The sequence below is a fragment of the Labrus bergylta genome, chromosome 9 (assembly GCF_963930695.1).
Source record: "Labrus bergylta chromosome 9, fLabBer1.1, whole genome shotgun sequence".
Lineage (NCBI taxonomy): Eukaryota > Metazoa > Chordata > Actinopteri > Labriformes > Labridae > Labrus > Labrus bergylta.
The window spans coordinates 25,224,932-25,250,992 of NC_089203.1; the positions used below are offsets into that span (position 1 = coordinate 25,224,932).

At 41.1% G+C, this 26,061-nt stretch overlaps 2 protein-coding genes across 5 annotated transcripts in view; one reads left to right on the forward strand and one right to left on the reverse strand.

Annotated features, from left to right (window-relative positions):
* matr3l1.2 (matrin 3-like 1.2) overlaps positions 1-26,061 on the reverse strand; it is a 150,973-nt gene that overhangs the window by 117,954 nt on the left and 6,958 nt on the right. Inside the window, exons 12-23 of one of the 3 annotated variants that reach the window (XM_020638383.3) lie at positions 25,779-25,967; positions 25,412-25,505; positions 25,163-25,179; positions 24,883-25,005; positions 24,310-24,438; positions 20,592-20,720; positions 20,382-20,512; positions 18,958-19,216; positions 18,183-18,266; positions 17,892-18,024; positions 17,470-17,585; positions 16,870-17,098 (exon numbers count right to left, since the gene is read on the reverse strand). In XM_020638383.3, coding sequence (XP_020494039.2) covers positions 17,042-17,098; positions 17,470-17,585; positions 17,892-18,024; positions 18,183-18,266; positions 18,958-19,216; positions 20,382-20,512; positions 20,592-20,720; positions 24,310-24,438; positions 24,883-25,005; positions 25,163-25,179; positions 25,412-25,505; positions 25,779-25,967 — 1,461 coding nt within the window. In that variant the 3' untranslated portion in view covers positions 16,870-17,041. Of the gene's footprint in view, positions 1-16,869; positions 17,099-17,469; positions 17,586-17,891; positions 18,025-18,182; positions 18,269-18,956; positions 19,217-20,381; positions 20,513-20,591; positions 20,721-24,309; positions 24,439-24,882; positions 25,006-25,162; positions 25,180-25,411; positions 25,506-25,778; positions 25,968-26,061 lie in introns of those variants that run through there. The other 2 variants (XM_065958443.1, XM_065958445.1) reach the window with 2 other exon arrangements.
* Positions 217-16,869, forward strand: matr3l1.1 (matrin 3-like 1.1). Of its 2 annotated transcripts, none has more exons than XM_020638381.3 (22): positions 217-389; positions 766-2,033; positions 2,236-2,297; positions 3,741-3,779; positions 3,935-4,011; positions 4,101-4,126; positions 4,218-4,340; positions 4,923-5,048; positions 7,640-7,756; positions 9,216-9,340; positions 9,432-9,829; positions 10,434-10,521; positions 10,610-10,821; positions 11,322-11,557; positions 12,851-12,923; positions 13,099-13,124; positions 13,213-13,341; positions 14,125-14,255; positions 14,477-15,419; positions 16,028-16,130; positions 16,320-16,441; positions 16,516-16,869. In XM_020638381.3, the coding sequence occupies exons 2-22, from the start codon at positions 786-788 to the stop codon at positions 16,546-16,548; spliced, it is 4,437 nt and encodes a 1,478-aa protein (XP_020494037.2). In that variant the 5' UTR covers positions 217-389; positions 766-785; the 3' UTR covers positions 16,549-16,869. The 2 variants fall into 2 exon arrangements, with proteins under 2 accessions (XP_020494037.2, XP_020494038.2); XM_020638382.3 differs by having other exon boundaries at positions 839-2,033.

The following is a 26,061-nucleotide window of genomic DNA, read 5'->3' on the forward strand; positions in this document are numbered from 1 at the left end:
TAATGCGACAAACTATATAACTATATTAACGATATAAACGATATCGTCTTATCCTATATATTGTTTGAAAATATATCGATATATCTTTAAAAGTCGATATATTATCCAGCCCTATCGTGAAGTCCCTTCAAAAAGTCGTCCGACTCCAACTTTAACCAGCAGGTGGCAGTAAAGCGTCATCTTTGTTTACCACGCAACATAAAATAAAGTAGACGAAGAAGAAGAAGAAGCAGACGAAGGACCATTAGCCTGTTAGCTCGACATAACTAGGACCACTTTTGGTTATTTTCTTTCGCTGTTAAACGTATTTGGTGGCGTGTCATGTTACCCCCTGTCCCTGCGAAGTGCCCGTATGACTATTTTAGTTCAGTTGTGTGATTAAGTTTAAGGTAAGCCTGATGCTGGACACGTCTGTTTGTTAGCCCTCAGCTAGCCGGAAGCTAATGTTGCTAATGTAAACATTGAGAGGGTTTGAACAGAAGCAGCTGCTGAAAAAGATCTTCTATCATGAACACAACACGTACTGCTGACCTTTTTTTTTTACCTTGTGATTTATGTAAGGAGGTCTTCCTAGTGCTGCCCAGGTTAATATTCATATTGGCCATTAAAGAAACACAAATAAATACCCATTAGTGTGATATTATCAGCATGGTGTCTGTGGATTGTATCAAACATTGGTAAGATGTTTGGTAGAAGCTGATTTAATTCAAGCATCTAACTTCTTCACCACGTATCCCTCATTTTTTTTTGTTTTTATCACCTCAGCCAAATGACTTTCTCTCAAGATGAAACATCCTCAACCTCATTTCCTGTCTTCCCTGACACCTTCTGTCTGCAGAAAACGCCTTGAGAGCGTTTCTCCTCCCTCCTCCTCCGCCGCCGCCGCCGCCATGTCTCACAACTACCCGTACAGACGGCCGCAGCCCGACTCCGGCCTCAGATCTGATCCTGGTTCTTACGTCTCTTCGGGGCGCCGTCACTCCTCTCCAGACCGTCAGATTTACCAAGCGCCTCAGGAGTCCTACTCCTACCCGTCGTCCTCCTCCAGAGTCGCTCAGTGGTCGCGGGACGGCGCTGTCAACATCCTGAGCAGCTGTGGTCTGGAGCCGGACGACCTGGCTCTGCTGGCTGAGATTCCTGAAGACCGGCTGACAGTTGAGACCCTGCCTCAGGTCCTCCAACAGATCAAAGGAAAGAGAGGGACTGTCAGACAGTATGCTCACAACGCTCCATCCTCCTCTTCCTCCTCTTCCTCTTATCCCCCCAGCTCCACCCGTCGACCCATTGTTAAGCCCACCACCAGCGACTGGGACCGCCCCCCCAGCCAGATGCTCCAGTATCAGGTGGACCAAGTTAAATCCAGTCCTCCTCTACCCGAGCTGGACCGCTGGGGGAACCCCATCACCTTCAGCTCCGTGAGAGCAGAACAAACACCGTCATCATCTTCATCTACATCCTCCAGTTACGTGGTGGACTTCCACCACAGACCAGCGCCCCCTGACTATGGTAAGAATTGCAGAGATACCGGTCCAGTTTCTTCTCAAGACTACAGCAACAAATCCAAAAGCCTTGAATTCATAAAGCCAGGCAGGGAAGGACGTCAGGTCACCTCTCAGGACTACCACCACAGACCAGCACCTCTGCAGTTTGGGAGGTCAGACAGAGACGCTAGTCCAGCTTCCAGTCAAGACTACTACAACAGACTTAGACCTCCTGACTTTGGTAAGGCTGGAAGAGATGTTCAAGTCTTCCCTCAGGAACGACCTTCTTTCAGCTCTGTTGGTAGAGACAGAACAAGTCGCCCATTCTCTCAGCCGGGACCAGCTGACTACAGACCACCTCCTCTGCTTGAAGACAGCCATCTAAAACCTCTCTGGGGAGGCAGCGGGTCTGAGACTTTGCCCACTAAGAGCAGCAGCCAGCCCAGCGACGTCATGCCCTCCAAACAGAACGCTATGGACTTCCACGGAACAACGCCGTCAATGTACCCACACTCATGCTCTCTGTGTGCTATCACTGTGATGTCAGAGAAGGTAACTAGTGTGTCCTTAGGGAACCTGTCCCTTGTTTTTGAGTCTGATTGGTGGGTTGTTGGTGGAAGGCGTTTTTAAAGTATCAGATATCCTTCTGTAGAGGGATGATGGGATTGTTGATGCTCCTGCGGCTGTTAGATAGAAACTGTTACGGTGTGACAGCTTGATTCATTGATGGGTTGTTTTTTTTTGTTTTTTTTAGGTGTGGCTGAAGCATATAAATGGGCCTCATCATGCTGACGGACAGCTCAGCCTGCTGCAGAAGTAAGACTACACAAACTTTGAACACCATTTAGCACAGTAACGCAGGGTTCCCACTCGTCCTGGAAAACAGATGACTAAGTTTACAGTACTGGAAAACAGATGACTAAGTTTACAGTACTGGAAAACACCTGAAAAATGAGAGAAAAGGTCAATTGTCATGGAAAATTACTGTTTCTCAGTTTATTTTCACGTGTTGTCCATTATTCCAACACTCCTACAGGGTTGGACATTTTCACCGCCACACGTTAATAAAAGTAGCTATTTGTTACATAATCCACAACGCAGATTGAATGGAAGTCTATAGATAATGTAATGGCTCCGCCTCCACCCTCGTGTTAAAAGTGGATATTTATTTACAATTTAGTTGAGAGGATGGAGCGAAAACATCCTTCACAAGAAGAGAAAAAAAAAACACCATGAGAGTAAATTGTGGCAACAACTATCAGGTGAACTTGTGATTTCTCCTCAGTTTGAGGTCAGCACATCAACATACCGTTGTAGCGGTAGCTCACAGTGGGTGTGGTTAGCCTTGTTAAAGACACTTAATATTGGTGTGGCACGATCACGGACTGTCATACCAGCTCGATCATCGCTGAAAATGTCATGGAAAATGATCTCTGGAAAAGAGTGGGAACCCTGGTAACGTCATAGTATGACATCACTGTAATGACATCACTGTAATGACAACACAATGGAGACTGAGTTACGTTTGTTTTTCTCTCCTGATGTGAATGTTTTTTTGGGGGGGTATTCTGTACTTACTGCTAAGAGCATCAGTCAAGGATCACTGTTGTTTCTTCAAGGCTGCTATATTCAGTACCTCTTACCTTTGTCTTTTGTCTTTTTCTTTCCTTTTAATGCCTTGCTGCAAAACCAATCACCCTTCAGGGACAAATAAAGTTGTATTTGCTCAGAAAAGTTAGTCAAGACATCCCTTTCCCCAGCAACATGTCCGTGCTGCTCCTGTTAGGGTCCTGAGGCATTCTCTGGCCAGATGAGAGAAGTAGTATGTTCAGGGTGTCCTACCAGCAGGAGGTTTCTCAGTCAGATATCCTAACTAGCTTAGCTGGCTCCTTTTCAATGCAGCGTTTCTTCATAGAAAACAAGAAAGTTACAGTGAAAATGCGTCACGACAGTCGTCCACAAAACAATTGATGATGTCGTAGTAACTACATATTCTTCTTGTATAGATATATCTGTGGGCTTTATTAGTGAGACGTTATCAACATTTTTTAACCCAAATGTTGGCCAGTCATAACTCAGGCTTACGTGGAAGAGTTTCATGTTCACAACTCATAGAAACAGGTTTGTTTCCTGATGTGGTCAGATGAAGCATTGTAGAACTAGGTTTAAAAAAATGTTTGATGTCTGATTACTGTTGCGATTTCTTCATTTCTGATTATCTGTTTTGTTTTTCTTAAATCTTTCCTAATTCTTCTGCAGGTTTCCCAATTGGGACTGTCGATTGGAGACAGTGGGCAGGTCAGTGTAACACATTACTACAACCACAAACAACAATTGATACACTGTGGAGATCATAAAGCTTTCTCCTAATAAGACATGTTAACTAATGAGGTTAAATGAGAGTCACAGATGGCAGATCAGCATCTTTAAACAAATCTTTTCCGATATCTTAGGGTCGACAACCAACCAGAGAGGTGGAAGGATGACAGAAAACCTGGCGAGAAGCCCCAGACATCCAGTCGGAACTCCAGTAAAGAAACATTATATTTTTCTATCCATATAATCAACTTTTGATGGTCCTGCTCATGGCTCCACTAACACCTGTTGTTTTTCTAACAGATTCATCACAGCAACATAAAAAAAAGGTAAAGAAATCAAACATGACAGTTGAGCTCTTCTCGTCTGTCCTCTTCAAACTCTCAGATACGAAATGTCTTGTGTTTTGTTTCCTGTCAGGCTTCAGAGAAAAGTAAAGTGGTGTGTGTGAAGTTTCCGGCTCATTCTGTGGACGAGAAGTACCTGAAGAAACTGGCTGAACCGTTCGGAAGAATTGTCAAGATCCTTATTTTTCCATCTTTAGTGAGTCTACATGGTTCATCACACACATCTTATCATCTGTTATAATCTATCTTCCAAACGCCTCCTGTATGCTAAAACACTTCATCATGTTTGCAGCAATTCTTGATCACTTTAGTGAAATTTAAACATTTGAGTATGTAAAAGTAAACAGATTAATAGTGTGTATTTTAGACTTGTCATGATACCAGATGTTAAAACTGTGATATTTTACTAACTACGGTATATTGATACCTGTTTGGATACAACGGCACATAAAACTTCTGCACACTGTCTAGTTGCAAAAATACATTGACAGCGTTTGCACATGTATTTGTACAACTTAGACAGTGCTTTCTCTCTTTTGGTTTAAAGAATATGACCATCATTGATTATTAAAATATAGAAGAATGATTAAGGCATTGACAATTTGGAGAATCTTAATATTTGTTATGGTGTTGTCTTTATAACATTCATTACACTGTGTCGCTCTGCACAACTCTATCTCACTACATTTATCCTGACTTTTGGTCTGAACACCTTTGGATACACAATGCTGATATCATTCTTGTAGATTGTGTTAAAATATTTGTGTTATTTGTGCAGGCGTTTGTTGAGCTGGGCTCCATGGATCAGGCGAAGGACATGGTGAAGTTCCACGGAAACTATCCTCCCACTGTGAACGGACAGCAGATGGAGTTCACAATCTCACACACCTTCAACTTCCTCCAGGTAGATGTTCATCCGATCAGCAGCTTTTCTTTGTTCACATCCTGCAGCTCTTTAACATCCACATGACTTCCTGAAGAAGCTTCTGTTTGTTTGTTGATCTGTTTGTTGTTGTTTTTCACTGCGATTGGCTCAGATGTTTCAGAGACATGAAACCTGCAGTCTCAGAACACATCGGCTTATCTCTGTCGACAATATGTCCTCCATGATTAACAGTCCATTTTGGGCTTATTGTGTAGACTAGGTTAAATTATCAATATTGCAATCTATCGTTGTCCTGACCCATTTGATACTATTATCGATTCACTGCTGCCAAATTTTCCCTGGCTCAGTGCGTCAGTACCTCATGATTCCTCATGGTGGTGCATGACATGAATGAGGGTAGTCTGAAGGAAACTTAGGTGGCCAAAGACGAAGTTAAGACAAATTAAGAAGAAGAAGACAGCAGGATAAAAATAATAATAATAATAATAATGAAGTTTATATATATAGCGCTTTTCGCAGACAAAGGTCACAAAGTGCTTTACATCAACAAAAAACACAAAAACAGCATACATACAATGAAAGAAGAAAAATAAAAAAATGAGTAAGTCATGGACAACATTATAAAATCCTGCTATAACCAGGAACAATAAAACATAGATGAGTAGGTACACTGGGTGGACCTGATTACCCATAGGCCTGTCTAAACATTAACCTTTTTAATTGTTTTTTAAAAGACTCAACCGAGTCAGAAAGAGGATAATTGTCAGACTGCAGTAAAAAGAAGTTAAAGGATGAAGCACTTTACCTTGTTAGTGGCATTTTACATTCTGCAGTTAATTTGGTCAGGTGAGGTATCAACATTTGATTGTCTTGCATTAAATCAAATATGCAGAATGGCTGTATTGTGATTTCATTATCTTGGGCCACATATTGCGTATTTTAACTTTAGTAATTCCCAGCCCTAGTGTAGACAGCAGATAATCAGATTATAGATCAATGAAAGCCAGGCTAAGACGTCTGTCCGTGTGTTTGTCAATGCTTATGGTCTTACTGCAATCTGAGATATTCTATGTTTGATTTTGATGTTGTTTGGTGACATATTTTATGGGGATGATATCCCTTTTCTTACCCACAACCCCCGGGTTCGACTTCATCTACTTTGTCACTGTAGAGATCCAACAATTGAAGATACAAATCAACATTTTCAACATGATTGCTGAAATGTTGTGACGTGTGACCCATTAAAGGGACAGTCTTGTGTGGTCGTTTGGGGCACTAGTCAATAGTATGTGTGTTACAAAATTGTCTTCAGTCGTTAGTTGATTGGTTCACATATTTCCTAACAGCTGATGTGTTCCGATCACCTGAACTGTTTATTTTTCTGCGGACAGCGAATGCCTGCAAAGAAACGCTAATGGAGGTTAAATACTCAGTCTAGAAATGAAAACCTGAACACCAACAACAATCTTGTTTCTCATGTACAGATTCTACATTTATATGCACTGTCTGCTAAATGTATACAATGAGAGCATTATTGTGATTGGTTCAAAGTGTGATGACTTCACCTTAATGCAAAGCAAGTGAAGTTCATTCATACATGGAGCAGTTCAACGTGCTTCAGAGTTAAAAGAGGACATCATTAACATTAAGAGCAGCCTGTTTGCAGTGTGCGCAGGGATCAGCCTGCTAGATTACATTTAGCCTGCAGTGTCTGAAGGTGAATACGAGTCCAGTCACATTTCTTCTCTATAATTGTTCTGTAAGCCTGTCACAGGTTCAGATGAAGTGATTTAAAGCACTCAGACTATTTTCAGTTTAGCATTTTTCTAGTTACAGGTTCATAGTGAGTCACATGTGAAACACTTTAAAGGCAGTAGAAGGATAGTTTCTTCAAAAATGCCCTCACACACCAGGGCAGGTTAGAATGAAAAGCAGAGAACTGAATGATGCAGGACAGGCAAAAAAAAGAAAAGATGGTAATTTTTTCGATCATTCATCAGAAGAAAGACAGATTCAGGATTTGAAGGGATTGGAAACCGATCCAGTATTTTCTTCTTAGACAGGTATGTAAAGTGTCTGTACTGACTTAACCTTTAGTTTATGTTAGCCAATAACAAGCTGTACTTTACTTTTATTATTATGAAGACATACCATAATGGGTAATGTTAATGTGCGTATCTGTCAGTGTTGTCAGATTAGTATTATTCCTACACAGGTAGTTTCATTAGCTCATCGCTATGCATCCTGCAAACAGCTGTGTTTAAGAAATAGTACTACTGTGTCGCTCTTCCACTTTTCTTACAAAACAAATGCACGCGCTAAAATCTTTCTGACACCAGGCGTGCTGCTTTTGTCCACAGGAAGCTCTAAAATCAACACATTATGAAAGTTATTTGCAGTTGCTTCACAGACTTTGGTTACTCAGGAGATTTGCTGTTCCACAGCTAGTGTTTTGTGAAGTGAGCTTTAGCGTCACGTGAACATGTAGAACTAGATCAAGCTTCTCAGCTGTTAGACTTCAAGATATGGACGTGTGTCCTAAATCTTTATGCTGCCCTTTACTGGAGAGAACTGTGAATTCTAATCTCTTGCGTTGTGTCTCCTCACAGAGTTCTCGGGTAGTCAGTTTCACTCCGCCTCCAACAGGAGAGGACGGTCAATCAGACCTGATCAGCATCATTAAACGCTTTGGCTCGCCGCTTTACACCCTGTTCCTGCCCTCCAAGGTAAGACGAACTGAAAAATGTTGTGCTTTGGAAATTGTACTTTGTCTCTCTTTGTATTTCTGTCTGTAACTTTGTGTTTTTGCTGCTGCCTGTCTTGGCCAGGTCTCCCTTGAAAAATAGTTTTTTTTTTAATCTGAATGGGACCAACCTGGTTAAAGTGTCTGAGAGTGTCTGAGAACATAACGGAATGAATCCTTACAGAGATAAGACCTTTTTGTTTAAGAGGAAGATGATTTTATAATCCCACGCAGCTGTGACATCACTCTCTACAAACACACCACACTAGTGAGACAGAGATCTGGTTCACAGAAAAGCTTCAAGTCTTTTTAAACACTAGAAATGACAATGAGTTAATCGGTGACAAAAAATGAGAACTTTTCATTGACATACTAGTTTAGATCATTTAAGCCACAGGATTGCACTGCAAACATTTCAGCCTCTCCCACTGCTGCAGGCTCCTGAAACTATTCTGAAAGTCTTTGTGCCTGGTTGTCATTAAGAATTCAAAATATGTCAAACAACAGCTTACGTTTCGAGACTGCTCAGAAGTCAATCTTTTCAATGAGAAAAGTTTGATCAGTTTTGTTCTTTAGAAGGTCTCTGAGAGAAGTCTCCAGCAGATTCTTGAAGCTGTTCATAAGTGGCCAAATGAATTGCACCTGTTCTTAAATTGATGAAGCCATGCATGGCCTCTTACACTGGGATCTCCTGCCTGTTGTTTCTAATTAGCTTTTTTTACCTTTGCTGTCCATATAAGGGCATGAGACTGCAGCCATGTGCACACACAGAAGTCACACAGGATTGAGAAGAGAAGCGAAGAGAAATGGAGAATGAGAAAATTGATATTTCAAAAATAAGGTGCTATTTAACCCTGAATGTAAGAAAAATGTGAGTGGTTATGAAATGGAGCTGCTGAAAGGGAAAGACAAACACGCTGATTTATGATGTTATATCGAGTCTATGATGGATATAAAATCTAAACTTTAAACATTTGATAGATGATGTCACTCGTTCAGAGAACTGAAGGGAGACACTGGTCATTTTCAGTAATTATTAGCACATTTTGAAGGTGCATTGATTGAAAAGCTACTGCTGTAAAAAGGGAACGAGTGACAGATCTGTCAATGAAACACCCCTGTGACTAAACATTGCATGAATGAAATACAAGTTGGCATCTTGTAAATCATAAATCTATAAATTTCAGTTAATATAAATGTTCAACAACAAAAACACACATTAACCAATATCTTGGCACGAGCATGCCCGTCCTCAAATGTGCGTACAAGTACTCTTAAGTGTTAGTCGATTTTGCTCTCAGTTAGGAACAAATCCCTGATAAGAAAATCAGAATCTTCTGAAAACTGCAGTGAGGCTCATGATCGTTGTTGTTTACTCGTTGTAGTGACCGCAGTAATATTCTTTAGTATCACTCAATAACACGGCTGTTTGTCTGTTTCAGTCATTTGTAGAGATGAAAGAAACGAGTGACGCTCAGAAGTTGGTCGATTATTATTCCTCCAACTCTCTGAGGATCAACGATGACCTCATCAAAGTGTCCTTCTCCGGAGAATACAAGAGCCTCATGTGAGTGTGTCACACCTGATGGAGGATCAATCACTATATGCTGATTTATAGATTATTGACTGTGTTTGCGCCTCCATTCTGTCTCCTACAGGAGGGTTCCATCAGCCAACAGGTACGAAGAGGAAACCAGGGGGACGAGGAGTTCAAGCAAAGACAAAGAGGAGAAGAAGACCGAGAGAGACAGGAAAAGGAGCAGCAGAGATCGAGACAAAAGCGGGACCAGAAACAGGTCTAGGTCCAGGGAAAAGTCTGATAAAGAGAGAAGTGGAGGAACCAGGTCCAAGTCCAAAGAGGAAACATCCAGAACACGGTCCAGGTCTCGTGATAAATCTAGAGGAGACAGGGGAACTAGAACCAGGTCTAAGTCCAAAGAAAAGGACATCAATGAGAAGAAGTCTGAGTCCAAAGAAGAATCCAGCAGAGAGAGGAGTTCCAGGTCTGAGTCTGATCTCAGAGAGAATTCAGTCAAAGAAGAAACAAAGGCGTTTGGTAAAAAAACAGAACCTGAGTGAACTGCAGCATGAGAGAATGAGTTATTTTTCAGTTTTGACTCTTGATTCCAAAATATCCCCCCAAAAAAATGTGGTCTTGATTATCTCCTCATATAATAAATAAGAAATCAAGACAAATAAGTAAACAATTATTATTTCAAATGACTGTTTTCAAGAATGTATTGCCTCATAAGCTGATCATGTTTTGACAGCCGTGACGAACAGTTAGGGACGACTTTATGTGCTGATCTTCTTCAGCATTTGTTTCCCTGAATGAGATGAAAATCATCGTCCATCATCAAGGCTGGCAAAATGAATCAAGATAATCAGTGGATCATTTAAATCGTAAAAAACTAAACATCAAGTTCTTTTGTGGCCTGACTTCCTTTTCTGTTGTTGATCTGAGCAGAAAATGAAAAAGGGTCATGCTCTGGTTCAGGATTTTGAAGTGAATATGACAGAAGTCTTAATGATGAGCGTTTGTACCATCATGAAGGCACTGGGTACATCTGATAAACTGTTATTTATCATTGAAGTTGAGGATTGATTTCCTGTTTTTATATCATTAACAGTATAATAGAATCCACTCTTTCTCTTGACAGTCACCACAGAGTCCAGCTCTGATCCAGATCCTTTCAAAGACTCCAATCCTGAAACTGCAGAAAATCCACAAATGGAAGAGGAAGCACAGTAAGTTTCTGGTGTTTTAACCCTACAACTTAATGTTATATAATAATATATTGATCCAAATGTATTTACTTAACCGTGTGGTCTGCAGGTCGTCTGCAGACGAGAGCGACATCGAGGGGATGGAGGTGATTGGAGAGGATGGAGAGAGTCTACAGGACGAGGAGATGGAAACTTTGGATGATGCTGATGAGGCGGAGGAGGAGGAAGAGAGAGATCATAAGAAGGATGAAGAGCAGGAGGCGGAGGAAACAGCTGAGAAAGATGAATGTCCTGCAGAGAGAACAGACTCACTTGTAGAAGGTAGAAATCAAATCTAACCTGTCTCTGTAGAAGAAAACGCAAATTATCATTGAAGTAGCAAAAACTCAAAAATCAGGTTTGTCCTGTAACCTCGCCAATATTTTCTTGTTTTTACCACTTTGGAAGAAACGGGAACAGTTCATCAAACGCGCAGACTTGATACAAAATAAATCCAGTGAGAGTTGATTCTTAAAGTTGCTGATAGTTTTATTGCAAATAAAAGTAAACCAAAAAGTATGTGTAGTGTCTCCAATGACCTAAAAAACATGTAATGCATATAATTAAACACGACTGCTGAGCCTGCGGTCAATGACGGTATGCACCTTCCTCCCAGGTGCGCTCTGCACTCCCCCTGATAGACGCGCCACTCTGCCTATGGAGGGCGTACACACAAAATTAGTTACAAATTAAATGCAAATACAATAAACTTAAATGTGGCTCCTACAATCATAAACGGCTATCTGTTAAAGAAACGTGTGATCTTTTTTTTTTTTTTATAGATCAAGAGAAGAATGAGGAGAATCATGGAGAGGCAGATGATCAGGAGGAGGAGGAGAAGAAGGAAGAGAGCGATCATCATGAGCAGCAGGAGGAGAAACAAATGGAGGAAGAGGAGCAGCAGGATTGTTTAAAGGAAGATGAAATAGAGGAGGAGAATCTTTTAAAGCAGGCGGAGGAAGCCCAATCTACGAGAGAAGCTGAGGAGATGATGGAGACTCAGCCGGAGGAAGATGAGGTGGACACACAAAACACATATTTTATAAATGTTTTTCTGTCCTTTGCTGATTACCTCCGGTTTCTATGATTACTATTGTATTGATCCATCAACACATTTGCACACATGTACAGCCGTGCGATAGTGCTACATGTATTTATACTCATGAGCTATATAGGTGGTCAATCTATATACCTTCTATTTTATATATTGTAACTTCATGTGCTTTACAGCTTACTGATTGGCTGACACAGAGGATGTTTTTTTGTCTCATTAATTCAGACTGGAATCACTGCAACAAAATACAAGTCCTCCTATTGGGTCATTTCTTCATTTCAGTTATTGTAATAGGCAAACATTCAACATGTTTTCAAGAAGTACTGGACCATATAATACCATATGTGCAGACTGTGTGCTGGTTGGTGTTGTGACAGAAAGCTCCTCAGACCTGAATAATATCCAACTAACTCCACATATCTTTAAAACAGAAAAATAAATAAACTGAAGAGTATTCAGACACAGGCTGCTGTCTTGTGTTCTGCTTCAGGCCTGTGTGTTTCTACTAACTGACATCTTTACTTCCTGGTCCTTTTTAAAGGTGTTGGATTCTGAGAGATGCTCTAATTCTTATTTAATCTCTGTTTTCTTGGTGTTTGTATGTTTTTGGTAACTCTGGACTGCTACTGACTTCTCAACTCCCTTAAAAACACATCCTGTAATCTGAGTGACAGTCATCTGGTTGAATAAAGGTTTCATGTTTCATGATTTCAGGTTAACTTTCACTTCACTGTCTCCTCTACAGAGTGCACACTGTCTGAGTGATGTCTCCTCTACAGAGTGCACACTGTCTGAGTGATGTCTCCTCTACAGAGTGCACACTGTCTGAGTGATGTCTCCTCTACAGAGTGCACACTGTCCGAGTGATGTCTCCTCTACAGAGTGCACACTGTCCGAGTGATGTCTCCTCTACAGAGTGCACACTGTCCGAGTGATGTCTCCTCTACAGAGTGCACACTGTCCGAGTGATGTCTCCTCTACAGAGTGCACACTGTCCGAGTGATGTCTCCTCTACAGAGTGCACACTGTCCGAGTGATGTCTCCTCTACAGAGTGCACACTGTCTGAGTGATGTCTCCTCTACAGTAATATTTAAGAGTGCACACTGTCTGAGTGATGTCTCCTCTACAGAGTGCACACTGTCTCTGAGTGATGCATTCACAAGCACAGCTGTCTGAGCTGAAAATGTAACTTTTTAACTCAGAGACACTCTAAAATGGTCTCGTCTGTCTCTCCTCTGTGTGTTTGTGTGACACAGTCAGATTTCCCCGTCGACCTCGACAGCTGCATCACCCTGGATGAACTGGAAGAAGACGAGTGTGATTATCTAGGTACACCCAGAATGACTGACAGGGTTAAGAGAGTCCCTGCGTCATCTTAGTTTAAGGCTTTTAAAAATCTTAGTTGTCATTTAAATGAATAATCCAGCTCTTAAAATTCACTCTTCATATCCACATGTTGTCTTGACTTGTGTGATCTGAATCTTGTGTTTTTTGTTTGTTGCAGATGAAGAAGTCAGACATGAATCTGAAGTAAGAAGAAACATTCTTTTTAATCAAACGGCGTCTGTTCAGTTTCAAAGACGTGTTTTATTCATTGATTATCTTTTTATGTTTCCAGTCTCCTGCCAGCCGAGTTCTTTATTTGAAAAACGTTCCGCTGGATTTCTTCTCTGACGTAGAGTTCATTCGACTGGTGAGAGGCTACGGGACAGCGGTACACTTTTTCAGGATCCCCGGACGCCACTCGGTAAAAAACGATTCCTCATTCATACATCTTATAATTGATATTGATGTTTAGATTTGTATTTCTCGTTTATATTTCTTCTGGGGATGTCTTATTTTATACCTATTGCTGCTATGTATTTTTCTCCCCCTTATGCCATTAGAAGGGCAACTATATGCTCAATTTTCTCCCTGGGGAAATGATACAGTAATCTTGACTCTTTCTTCTGTAAGCTGTAAAGGTTTGGACCAAAAGCTATTTGACCTTTTTTTTTCACAACAGGGTTACCGTTAAATCAGTTGTATGAGACGCACTTTTAATACCTATTTTTCCATCTAAAACATGGGCTGCGTCCTATATACCGGGGGCAAATATATCAGTATATTGGTCACACCGGTATATGACAGAGACATGCTTTTCGGGATCTTACTGCTGAAGTAATCCAGAGTGAAGCCTTTTTGTAATTTACTATTTCCAGTTAAACCAACACTCACCAGTAACAGATGAATGGGCACTCCTCTTGTTGATGTATAATGGTTCAAAAAATTATGGTGTTTATTAAGCTGAAATCTCTGAACACGCCCAAATGTTACCCCTCTGAGAGTCACACAAAGCAACTATTTTTTTTTCCCTTTTCGTCTGAACACACCTTAGCTCTACTCTTCACCTGCTGAAAACTTTAAAGCATTCAGTGGACATGTTCTTTATTCTCTGCACATGTTAGCCTTCTTTAGCTCTTCCCAGGTTCCAGCTCCCGGATTGTTTCTGTTTCTTTGATTCTTCATGTTGACTCTTTGTGTGTTTCAGGGTTTCATTGAGATGTCGTCATCCTCAGAGGCTCAGAGAGCCATCAAGGGTCTGAAAGACAAACCGGTCCGTGTGAACGGCAGCAGAATCTACGCCATGATCTCCAGCAACTACACCAGACTCAGCAAGGGGTCAGCGCCTCACACCTTCTCCTCTCTGTTTTAGGCCTGAATGATATCTAATTTTAACATCACCATTGTGGTGTGTGCATGTGCAATAATGATATTATATCATGTGGCTTGAGGCACATCATGCTGCCACTAATGTATATACTATAAGTTAAAATAATGAATATATTTTGATTGAAATGTTCATTGTCAGATCACTCATGGTTTATCTCTGTCCATTGCAGGTGGACGGTGGGGTCGCTGTTGGACTCTGAAGAGGAGAATAAGAGCAGGAGTCAGGGCAGCAGGAGGAGCGAGAGACTCAAAAAACCTGCAGACAGGGACGAGCCCAGCAGGAAGTCTGAGGGGAGGAAACAGTCCTCCAAAAAGACTCCAGAGAAAGAGTCATCGTCCAGAAAAAGTGAAGAAAAGGAGTCCAGAACAACAAGAAAGAGGTCTTCAGAAAAAGAGTCTGCATCCAAACAGAATCCAGAAAAGGTCTCCAGAACGAGTCCAGAGAAAGAGGCGGCATCCAAACATTCTGCGAAGGAGTCACATGATAAAAAGAGTGAAGAAAATGAGTCGGCGTCCAAAACAGACAAGAAAAGGGTTGATAAAAAGTCTTCTTCAGAAACGGACAGGTCTGAAAAAAATGATCCTGAAAAGACGTCAGAAAAAAGTTCCAGGAGGACTCCAGAGAGAGAGTCATCGTCAAGAAAGAGTGACGAAAAGGAGTCAAAAACATCTAAAAGGAAGTCCTCAGAAAAAGAGTCTAAGCCCAGAAAATCTTTGGAGGAGTCCTCAGACAAGCCGACTGATGAAAAGAGTTCAGAGAGGGAGTCAAAGATTGAAGAAAGCGGGTCAGAAAGAAGCTCGAAAAGGACTCCAGAGACAGAGTCCAAAGAGAAGAAATCCACTGATTCAGACTCTATTCAGACTCCAGAAAAAGACTCGGGATCTGAAATGAGTCAGAACAAGACCATCAAGAGAAAGGGAGCTCGGGAGAACGACTCGGTGCCTGAGAAGAAAGGCAAGAAGAACGAATCGGAGGGCGAGTCAGAACCTGCTGAAGCTCCAGAGGGAGAAGAGCTGGAGATCCAGGAGACACCTGAACCAGGACTAAAGGAGTCTGGGAGTCCACATCCACCAGGCTCAACTGGAAATCCTGCAAAACTGAAATGTGAACAGGTACAGCTGAAAACCTGCAGCAGGTCTACACGTCTGTGTTCAAACACAGGGCATGAATCTGAACAGGTTGTAGAATTGTTTGGTTTAGTTGATAGCACATTGTAAATGATACCATCTGTTATTTTAATCCTTTATACTATTGAAAAGTAATGAAGCATCACAAGTATCTTCAGTCACATTTGAACCAATAGCTGCCGTGAGAGAAAGAGAGCACCTAAATTCCACAAAGCCAATGTTTTTGTGGAATTCAGTCAGAGTGCAGGAGTTAAACAATACCCAATATTGGGCATCTGGGACTTGTTTTTGTTGCCATGGTTTCAAAGCTCTTTATTGTTCAATTTTCACTTGAATCATTTACGTTAAAAATTCTGGTATCAGAGGAAACCTATTTCTAGCAGAGTTGAGACTGAAGTCCAGACCTTCATGATCAGTTATTGGAGAGAGAGGAAGTTTACATGTGAGTCAGACACACACATTAGCACACATTGCTTTTGAACAAAACTTTAGTAAACACTAACTAGCATGACAGAGATGAAAATGAGTTCAAATAAACACACACTTAAGTGTTTGTGCTTTCTGTCAGCTCAATGATCTGTGTTTGTTTTTAGAAACCTGATGCTGATGGTCTGAAGGACTCAGAGGTCAACATGGAGTCACAGTCTGAACCTACAGGGGGCGCTGTAGAGCTGCAGAAACCCACCAAACCTGTCGGTAAGAAAAGCAGCACTCCTAAGTTTGGAACTCAGTGAACACACTCTGGTTTCAAGTATCAGTACTACATAGACTTTATGTCCTGTGTATTTTGGAAACGTCTTATCGTCATTATTTTGTCCACCATGAGCTTGTTTCTGATTGGAGCTGCAGCAGTGATGCCTTCACTGACCCCTCTTTGTGTTTCAGGCTCAGAGTTTGTGCGTCCAGTCGTCGGTTATTTCTGTAATTTGTGTCAGCTGATCTACGCTGACGAGGACGAAGCCAAACAGCAGCACTGCAGCAGCCTGGAGCACTACAGGAAATATCAGGTACATCAGAGATAGAAAATCACACCCATCTATTCTTCTCTGCTTCAAATTCTAAACCTGTTTTTCTTCCTCAGGAAAAGACGGGGAAAGATCCGTGGGCGAGCTGAATCAACTTCACGTAACTTAAATCAAAACATAATGGTTTTATCTTATTTATCCCAAAAGTTGATTGGAATACTTGTTCGTGTCAGATCTGTTGGTTTAACTTTACTGTTCTGGTGAAGATTCAGTATTACTCGAGGAACCTGCAGCAGAGTGGACGGTTTGAAAACCTGATGTCATTTTTATTTTCTTCATGTTGGAAAATGAGGCGCCACGTGTTCTGTGAAGGTTAGAAGTTAATATTTAAGTTATTTAAATAATAAGTTCCTTCTTATTAATTGTTCGTTTAAAAACTGTAAATAAACAGTTTAATAATTCACAACAAATTTGAAAGAACTGGTTTATTTTGTAAAAATCCACAAAAATCTAAGACAACAGAAAGTTGAACAGGTTGTTCAAACTTTACAAAGGGAACTGAAATGTCAGAGCAGCATTCAGTCTCAATTCAAACAGAAAAAAAAGACATCTTTAAATGAAATAATCGGTTTAAGTGTTTTTTCAGGCCGTCTTCTTCACCTTCTTCTCTGCTTTGGTCTGTTCCTTCTCCAGATATTTCTGAAACAAACAAATCAGAAACTGTTTCTGACACTTTCGGCATTTCAAAGAATTCTTTTAGAATTTTTTTTTGTTGCAGAAAACAAACATTTGATGTAAAACTGGACTTAAACCCACACTACAAGTGTTTGAATCATCGCTTTAGCTGACTCTAAATGACTTCACGGACACCTGAGGATCAACATCTTCCTCTACAGTTTACTAAAAGATTACAGCTGTGTGTGAAGTGTTGACCGTCACCTTCTGTTAATTGAGTTTCAATGAACTGCTGAAAAATATGAACAATATTCAGTGTAAGACCACGTGGAGTCTAAGGTGAATCTATCAGCTGAGGTACAGTGGAGCTCTGTGTGGGCGGAGCTGGGTCTCACCTGCAGCTTGTTGTAGTGTGATTGGCTGCTGCAGTGGGTCTTTTTGGCCATGTCTTCATTGGAGTAAAACAGGAAGCAGACGCGACAGTAATAACCCATCTTCACATGTTCAACACCTGCACAAGAACACACACAGTCTGTTAATGAATCAGTCATAAAATGGTTTTCTAAAGATGTTTGCAAACTGAGCCAAAGTCAACCATCTGTATTTATAGTTTGTTTATGACATCCATGTGAGTCAGAAATGAGAAACGCTGTCAAGACTGCGAGCTTGAAAAGTCCCACCCATTTGTTTTTAATCGTTGTAACTTAAAATAATGCAGAAATATATATTTGTCATGTTTCTAATTACATAAATAATTATAGAATCATTTTAACGTCTTTGATGAATTAAAAACTGTTTTAATTCACTGTTTTCTCACCTATTGGAGCGTCGGGGTCGTGGGGGGGCAGCGGCAGAGAAGCCACGCTGGGTTTGGTTTGAGGGGGCGGGGCAGCCTCGGCCTGTCCGTTCTGATTGGTCGATGATGTCTCCATGTTTTCCTCCTGTTTCACCTGAGAGAGAGAACAAAGGTCTATGTTCAGACTGAAACATGTCAACTGTTGGATGATTGTGATGAAATGTGGCTCAGAGGGTGAACTTTATTTCCCGTCGCCAGCAGATCAACAGTTTAGTCCAATCATTTTATGATGAGTTTTAATATTAAACACACCGATGTCAGTGGCAGCAGCAGAGACGGCGTGCTCTGCAGGGGAGTCTCAGTGTCTCTGTTCTGATTGGTGGATATCTCCTCCTCCTGCGACACAAGAGCACACACTTCATGATTTATACTCATGAATCCTTTCAGTCTGAGCTCCACTTTGTTGAGGATAATGTCTAACGTTGAGCTTTCTGGCTGTTATGAAATGTCATTCATTATATAACTGAACTGGATTGATGGATAAGGTTGAGAAGCAGAAGCACAGCAGCTTTTATAAAGATAACATTGAATCTAATTATTTTTACACTTTAACTTTTTATCATTTTAGCTTGCAGAAGAAGTCCCGTCCAGTTGATTGACAGCTTTACAGAGAGATAATTATATAAAAATGGTGAAAAAAAATAAATAGTGTCAAACTTCAAATGAAAGCTGATCCCCGTTTACGACCCAGTCCCTTCGACTAGCCTCGTGTGGCTGCATGTTTTGATAATGATAAGTCTGATTAGAGGCTCCTCTGCAGTTTTCTTTTGGTTCAAAATATGACTGAAGATCTGAAGTTCTTTTTCTTTTGAAAGTTGTGACACTATTGATCATTACATTAACAAAGATTGTATTTGTTTTTATTCAGACTTCCATATTTGATCATTCTATTATTTGATTCTGCTTTAAGGCACTTCCATGACTCCGTGATGCTCACACCTATAAAAACATATCAAAAACATTTAGAGGAAGAAATCACAACATCAGACACAAACAGAGCTCGGATCTCCTTCAATTCAACACTGACCTTAATGAGGACACTTTCTACATCCTGACTGTTCTTCTGGTTCTGATCAGAAACATCTGGAATCGTCTCCTCTGTCTTTTCATTGACATCAGGGCCTGGTGTCTCCTCCTCTCTCCTCTCCTCTGGCTCCTCCTCCACCCTCTTCTCCTTCTCCTCCTCTGTCGGTTTCAGTTTCTTAGCGGGAGGTTCTTCCGAATGTTTGGACGATTTTGGAGGTGGGCTGCTGCTTTCTCTCTTCTGTGTGCTGGAGAATCGATGCCTAAAACCGATTCAATAAAAATGTGTTAAAGCTGTATAAAAAGGTCAGTAAGAAAGGAGATTAAAAGACTCAGGTCTTTAGAGGCTCTGTAGAGGATATTTAAACTGTTTACACATTCAGATTTTTTGTCTTACAAATATAAATTCCAACAAATAGAACCAAGAACACAGGACATCAAATTCAGTACATTTCTGATCTTCATTTGTTATTTGTTTTGTTTCTTTAAAATAATGGATTTAACAGTCTATATGGTAACTTTTAGTGAAATTTAGTTTTGAAGCATTTTACACAGAACGCTCCGAGTGATTGGAAGAGCCAACCAGAGGATCTAAGACGGTTTGAGAATATTCAGGTTTTTTTAAACAATCTAAAACTTCCTCTTTTCAGTCTGGCTTTTAAGTCGTACTTTATAATTCTATGGTTAGTTTAAGTTTATTTATCGAAAGCCACAGCCGCTGCAATGAGGACTACAGCCTCATTACATGGGGGCCGCTAAATAACTGCCAGGCCCACTGGCACCCGTCTATCATTATTTATTGGTGTGCATTAGTCATTAAAGGTCCCATATTATGCTTTTATCAGCTCTTTAGTGTTTTCCAAGTGTCCTGTGCATGTTTAGGAACATCTGTGCAAAAATCCAAAGTCCGCGGAAACACGTCTTCTCCTACATCCTCCTGTTAGCTGTAGCATTAGCTGCATGTAACGCTCGATTCTAGCCCCCTCGATAAAAATTTGTCAGTGCGGCGTCATTGTCAGTGTGAGATCACTGATCTAAGCCCATTGGCTCGTTGTGGCAAGCCCTGCAGCTCATGTTGAAATTTCCGAAAAGCGTGCTGAGGAACTGACCAATAACGACAGAGCGGATCGGCAGACCAATCAGAGCAGACTTGGCCCACGTGGGGTCTAACAGTGTGGGCTCAACAGAGCGTAGCTGACGGACTCAGAGCGGAGAGGGAGCAAGGAGGAGCAGTTCATGAAAACAGACACTTTTTTATGACTTTAGCTATTGTGAACGTACAAAAGTAGGTACATAGATTAAATATACGAACCCCAAAAAGGACAGAATATGGGCTCTTTAAATCACTTCTCTAACATTCCACTTTTCTGCTCCATGCAAAGCACGTAGCTTTTAAATAAAGTTTGATTGATTGAAAAAGAGACTGACCCGTATTTGAGATGTCTGTACTTCCTGCTGACGTAGACCGTCAGACGTTTCCCGTTGAACTTCAGCGGGTTTGCTTTGCAGTCTTCGGCCATCTTCTCGGCATCCTCCACTTCCTCCATCTCAATGAAGCACTGAGGACAGAACAAAGGTCAGAGCGTCGGTGTTAATCTGATCTCCAGCAGCTCTAAAGACTCTGTGCTGGTTCTGTACCTCCTTCTTGATCCGGTTCAGGAAATACTTCTTGACTTTTCCGTACGGCTCGGCTAGGGTGAGGATGGACTCGTCCGAGTATTTACTGCTGGGGATCTGACCGATGTACACCACCTTACTGGAGCCGCACTGAACAACAAAAAGGAGAGAAGGACACAAGCTTTGTTTTAAATAGAAGTTAGTTTCACTTCAACAGAACATCAGCTCGTTCAAAAACTAAACGTGAGAAGAAAAGGATGTCACTCTTTTCTTTGTCATTGTTCTTTTTAAATCATAAACCGCTCTACTAAAACAATGACAATCCCAAACTAAATCTAATCTATTAAAAACTGATCCTGGTTTTCTTCTCATGGGTAACTCTGTCTATGCAGTCTTTGATCATGAAGTCTGTTTAGTTTAAAAGATTACAGCATATTGAACCAACACTACGGAGGAAAGTCAACGTAGATGTTTTTCATTTTCCTGCTGAGCTTCAAAATCAAACCTTACTGTTTCTGAACACATCTGAAGGTCTAAATCAATAATACATTCGCCTTGTATACATTGAAAACCACGATCTTATCAGGGCAAATAAATTCTGGTATCTCTACAGCTCTACCTGTGACTTTGTTTTTTTTTTTAAATTAATAGTTGTGATCTAACACAGACCATTATCCTGTACAGAAATAGACTAGTGACTCGTGTGCTCTGTGAGGCAGAACTCCTGTTTTTATCCATGAAGTCTGGTGTGAATGTAGAGAGTGATGTAACAAAAAGCTCTCTCTCTGTAGAGATCCTTTCTGTAATGTTGTCAGAATAGAATAACAATCTGAGCCTGTCAGTGATAAAAACTAAATCTCTTAGTGGACAGACTTTGATCCATCAAGGATGATGTTTCAGACATCACAGCCTGTTTCACCGCTGCAGGGTGAAGAAATCTACTGGAGACAGTCAGAAACATAATGAACCTTTTAAGTCATTTAGAGCCGCGATGTGTAACAAAAAATTGGCCTTGATTTAAAAACTTGAATTCAGCTTGAAGCTTTATTTTCTTCAGGACAGAAGTATACAGTGGGTACAGAAAGTATTCAGACCCCTTTACATTTTTCACTCTTCGTTTCATTGCAGCCATTTGCTAAAATCAAAAAAGTTCATTTTATTTCTCATTAATGTGCACTCAGCACCCCATCTTGACAGAAAAAAAAACAGAAATGTAGAAATTTTTGCAAATTTATTAAAAAAGAAAAACTGAAATATCACATGGTCATAAGTATTCAGACCCTTTGCTCAGTATTGAGTAGAAGCACCCTTTTGAGCTAGTACAGCCATGAGTCTTCTTGGGAATGATGCAACACGTTTTTCACACCTGGATTTGGGGATCCTCTGCAGTTCTGTCAGGTTGGATGATGAACGTTGGTGGACAGCCATTTTCAGGTTTCTCCAGAGATGCTCAATTGGGTTTAGGTCAGGGCTCTGGCTGGGCCAGTCAAGAATGGTCACAGAGTTGTTCTGAAGCCACTCCTTTGTTATTTTAGCTGTGTGCTTAGGGTCATTGTCTTGTTGGAAGGTGAACCTTCGGCCCAGTCTGAGGTCCTGAGCACTCTGGAAGAGGTTTTCTTCCAGGATATCTCTGTACTTGGCCGCATTCATCTTTCCTTCAATTGCAACCAGTCGTCCTGTCCCTGCAGCTGAAAAACACCCCCATAGCATGATGCTGCCACCACCATGTTTCACTGTTGGGATTGTATTGGGCAGGTGATGAGCAGTGCCTGGTTTTCTCCACACATACCGCTTAAAATGAAAGCCAAAAAGTTCCATCTTGGTCTCATCAGACCAGAGAATCTTCTTTCTCATAGTCTGGGAGTCCTTCATGTGTTTTTTGGCAAACTCTATGCGGGCTTTCATATGTCTTGCACTGAGGAGAGGCTTCCATCGGGCCACTCTGCCATAAAGCCCCGACTGGTGGAGGGCTGCAGTGATAGTTGACTTTGTGGAACTTTCTCCCATCTCCCTACTGCATCTCTGGAGCTCAGCCACAGTGATCTTTTTTTGCTACTTAACTCAGACAAGACTGAAGTTATTGTGCTAGGCCCTAAGAACCTCAGAGAGACTTTTTCTAGTGATTTAACTGTCCTTAGTGACATCAGCCTGGCATCTAGCACCACTGTTAGGAATCTAGGAGTTCTTTTTGATCAAGATATGTCTTTTAGCTCTCACATCAGTCAAGTTTCAAGAACAGCCTATTTTCACCTCCGTAATATATCCAAGATCAGGAATATCCTGTAAAACTAGTTCATGCATTTGTTACCTCCAGACTGGATTATTGTAACTCTCTTTTGTCAGGGTGCTCTGGCAAATCTCTAAAGACTCTTCAACTAGTCCAGAACGCTGCAGCTCATGTACTGACTAGAACTAGGAAAAGGGACCACATCACTCCTGTGTTGGCTTCTCTGCACTGGCTCCCTATACAGTCTAGAAAAGAATTCAAGATCCTTCTTCTCACCTACAAAGCACTAAATGGCCAGGCACCATCCTACCTGAAGGAGCTACTAGTGCCGTACTGTCCCTCGAGAGCGTTGCGGTCCCGGAGTGCAGGCCTGCTGGTGGTACCTACAGTCTCCAAGTGGACTATGGGGGGTAAAGCCTTCAGTTATCGGGCTCCTCTCCTCTGCTTTGCTAAAGTGCTCATGATGGATAGGCCGGGTCTTTGTAATATAGCAATAAGTAAGATCTTTTTACCTGCTTTTTGTAATGTTAACAGACAATGAGTAAGGTCTTTTACCTGCTCTTTTGTAATGTTAACAGACAAAGAGTAAGGTATTTTACCTGCTTTTTGTCTTGAGATAACACTTGTTATGAGTTGACGCTATACAAAATAAATTGAATTGAATTGAATTGAATCTTTGGGTTCTTCTTTACCTCTCTCACCAAGGCTCTTCTCCCACGATTGCTCAGTTTGGCTGGACGGCCAGGTCTAGGAAGAGTTCTGGTCGTCCCAAACTTCTTCCATTTAAGGATTATGGAGGCCACTGTGCTCTTAGGAACCTTGAGTGCTGCAGAAATTCTTTTGTAACCTTGGCCAGATCTGTGCCTTGCCACAATTCTGTCTCTGAGCTCCTTGGGCAGTTCCTTCGACCTCATGATTCTCATTTGCTCTGACATGCACTGTGAGCTGTAAGGTCTTATATAGACAGGTGTGTGCCTTTCCTAATCAAGTCCAATCAGTTTAATTAAAAACAGCTGGACTCCAATGAAGGAGCAGAACCATCTCAAGGAGGATCAGAAGAAATGGACAGCATGTGAGTTAAATATGAGTGTCACAGCAAAGGGTCTGAATAATTTCAGTTTTTCTTTTTTAATAAATTTGCAAAAATTTCTACATTTCTGTCAAGATGGGGTGCTGAGTGTACATTAATGAGAAATAAAATGAACTTTTTTGATTTTAGCAAATGGCTGCAATGAAACAAAGAGTGAAAAATGTAAAGGGGTCTGAATACTTTCCGTACCCACTGTATATCAGAGGTTGAAAACAAACCAATTGAAGCAGCTGACTTCAACTACACAATAGCGGTCTTTGTCTACAATTCTAAATCAATGTTCCCTTCCACACAGATAACACCAGTCTTTCAGACTCATGTTCTCTTTGAACTCTGAATGTTTGCTCATATTCACTGAAAGATTGTCTGTGGCCATGAGACAGAGTTTGAGACTTCACAGGATGTGAAGTAGAGATGTTTACCTGGATGGTCGGGTAGGTCATGGAGTGGCTGATCCTCACAGGTCGGCCGCACACAGACGCCGTCACGTTACTGTTATAAAACTTAAACATGGCGCGAGCTTCTTCTTCCGTCTCAAACTGAAGATACGCCTGGAAACACATGTGACACTTCAACATGACATATTAACAAAAAGTATATCACAGTGATAGATCATCAGCTGTCTGCCTGAGCAGATAAACTGGTTCATCAAGAAAAAGGAAATTTACAAGGAGAGGTGCACCGATCCACTTTTTTTCACTTCCCATCTGATTCCGACACATATGCACCGATACAATACTGAGTCCGATATTATAACATCATAACTAATAATGTTGTTGTTGTTGGTATTATGTGAATGTTTCCTTACACAAGGGCTGACTCCTGTGGCCTGACAAACACAATACAAATAAAAAAATAGACTGAAATACTATGACTGATCAATATTTATAAAGAAAATCTGGCTTTACCTCTGGCCATCACACATCAGTGTTCCCCTGAGGGAACCAGATCTGATGATTCAACTATCACACAGTGTTGTTTGAGGTCAGGTGTACCTCAGGTTTCAGGTCCAGCACCAGGTGTTTGACCAGCTTCCCAAAAGGTTGAGCGAGTCCAAGCAGCTCGTCCAGGAAGTTATAACCTCGTCTGAAGCCGACTATGTTGACCACTCTCATCCCCTGGAGGAACAAAAAGAAGAAATCTAATCACCACTGCAGACATGAGATAACTCCTCCCATTCATTAAGTCTATTTCTTATCTATTAAATGTTTTGTTTTTTTGCTGCTGTGACGCCCTGCAGCATGTCAGACATGAACGTAAACTTCAAATACGTACCCCTCTCCTCGTGTTGTCTGCAGTGAAGAGACACAAACAAACAGAATTATTGTTAGTTTCCCTCTGCAGCAGCCTCCTTTTAAAACATCTTAAATATCAGACTGATTACATCATCAGAAAAGAAAATTACAATTAGCTGCTATACATAGACTTTGGAAGTTGATTAGAGAGTATATGAACTTTTATACCTAAGAGTGCAATTTATATTTGAGGTATAAAACATTTTATTCTGGAGTAAAAACCAGGTACCGATATTGTCAGACTCTCCGTGAACTTCATCGTCATCCTCCACCAGCTCGTCCAGCGTCACAAAGTCCTCCATGTTCTCCAGGAAGTCCTCATCCTGAACAAAACAAATATACGGATGTTGAAAATATGAGAGCCCACACGAGGACTAATGATGATAGATTAAACAGTTTTGTTCCTATAGTGTGTGGAGAGCAAAGATGAGACTAAAACAGCACACCACACACTGAGGCCGCACTCACACCAGACCCAGTTCCCGTGCTTTGGGCCTTACACGTTCATTGGTAAAGGTTATAACTGTTGAAATAATCCAAAAGAGCTCAGAAGGTTTTAAACCTGTACAGGTGATAAGTGTTAAATTAAAGCGTACCTCTTCTGCTGATCCCTCCATCATCTCTGAACTCTCTGCTGGTTCTGTGCTCTGCTCTTCTTTGTTCTCCTGTTCTTCAGTTTCTGCTGCTTCTGTTTGCGCCTCAGGCTCCGCCCCCTGCTCTACCTCACCTTCAGCACCGTCCACATCTCCAGGCTTGTCACAAGTGACATCATCAGCACCAGGAAGCTGCGTATACAGCGAAACATTTAGAAAACTTCTGGAAAAAAAAACTTAAAGGGCGAGAGATTTACAAACTGATGTTGATCAGTGTCATGTTGAT

Bases quoted from the DNA above. Each gene is read 5' to 3' on its own strand.
- matr3l1.1 (XM_020638381.3), top strand. From the start codon at position 786: ATGAAACATCCTCAACCTCATTTCCTGTCTTCCCTGACACCTTCTGTC. The intron at 12,924-13,098 runs GTACACCCAGAA...TGTTTGTTGCAG, and splicing joins AGACGAGTGTGATTATCTAG to ATGAAGAAGTCAGACATGAA. The intron at 14,256-14,476 runs GTCAGCGCCTCA...TGTCCATTGCAG, and splicing joins TACACCAGACTCAGCAAGGG to GTGGACGGTGGGGTCGCTGT.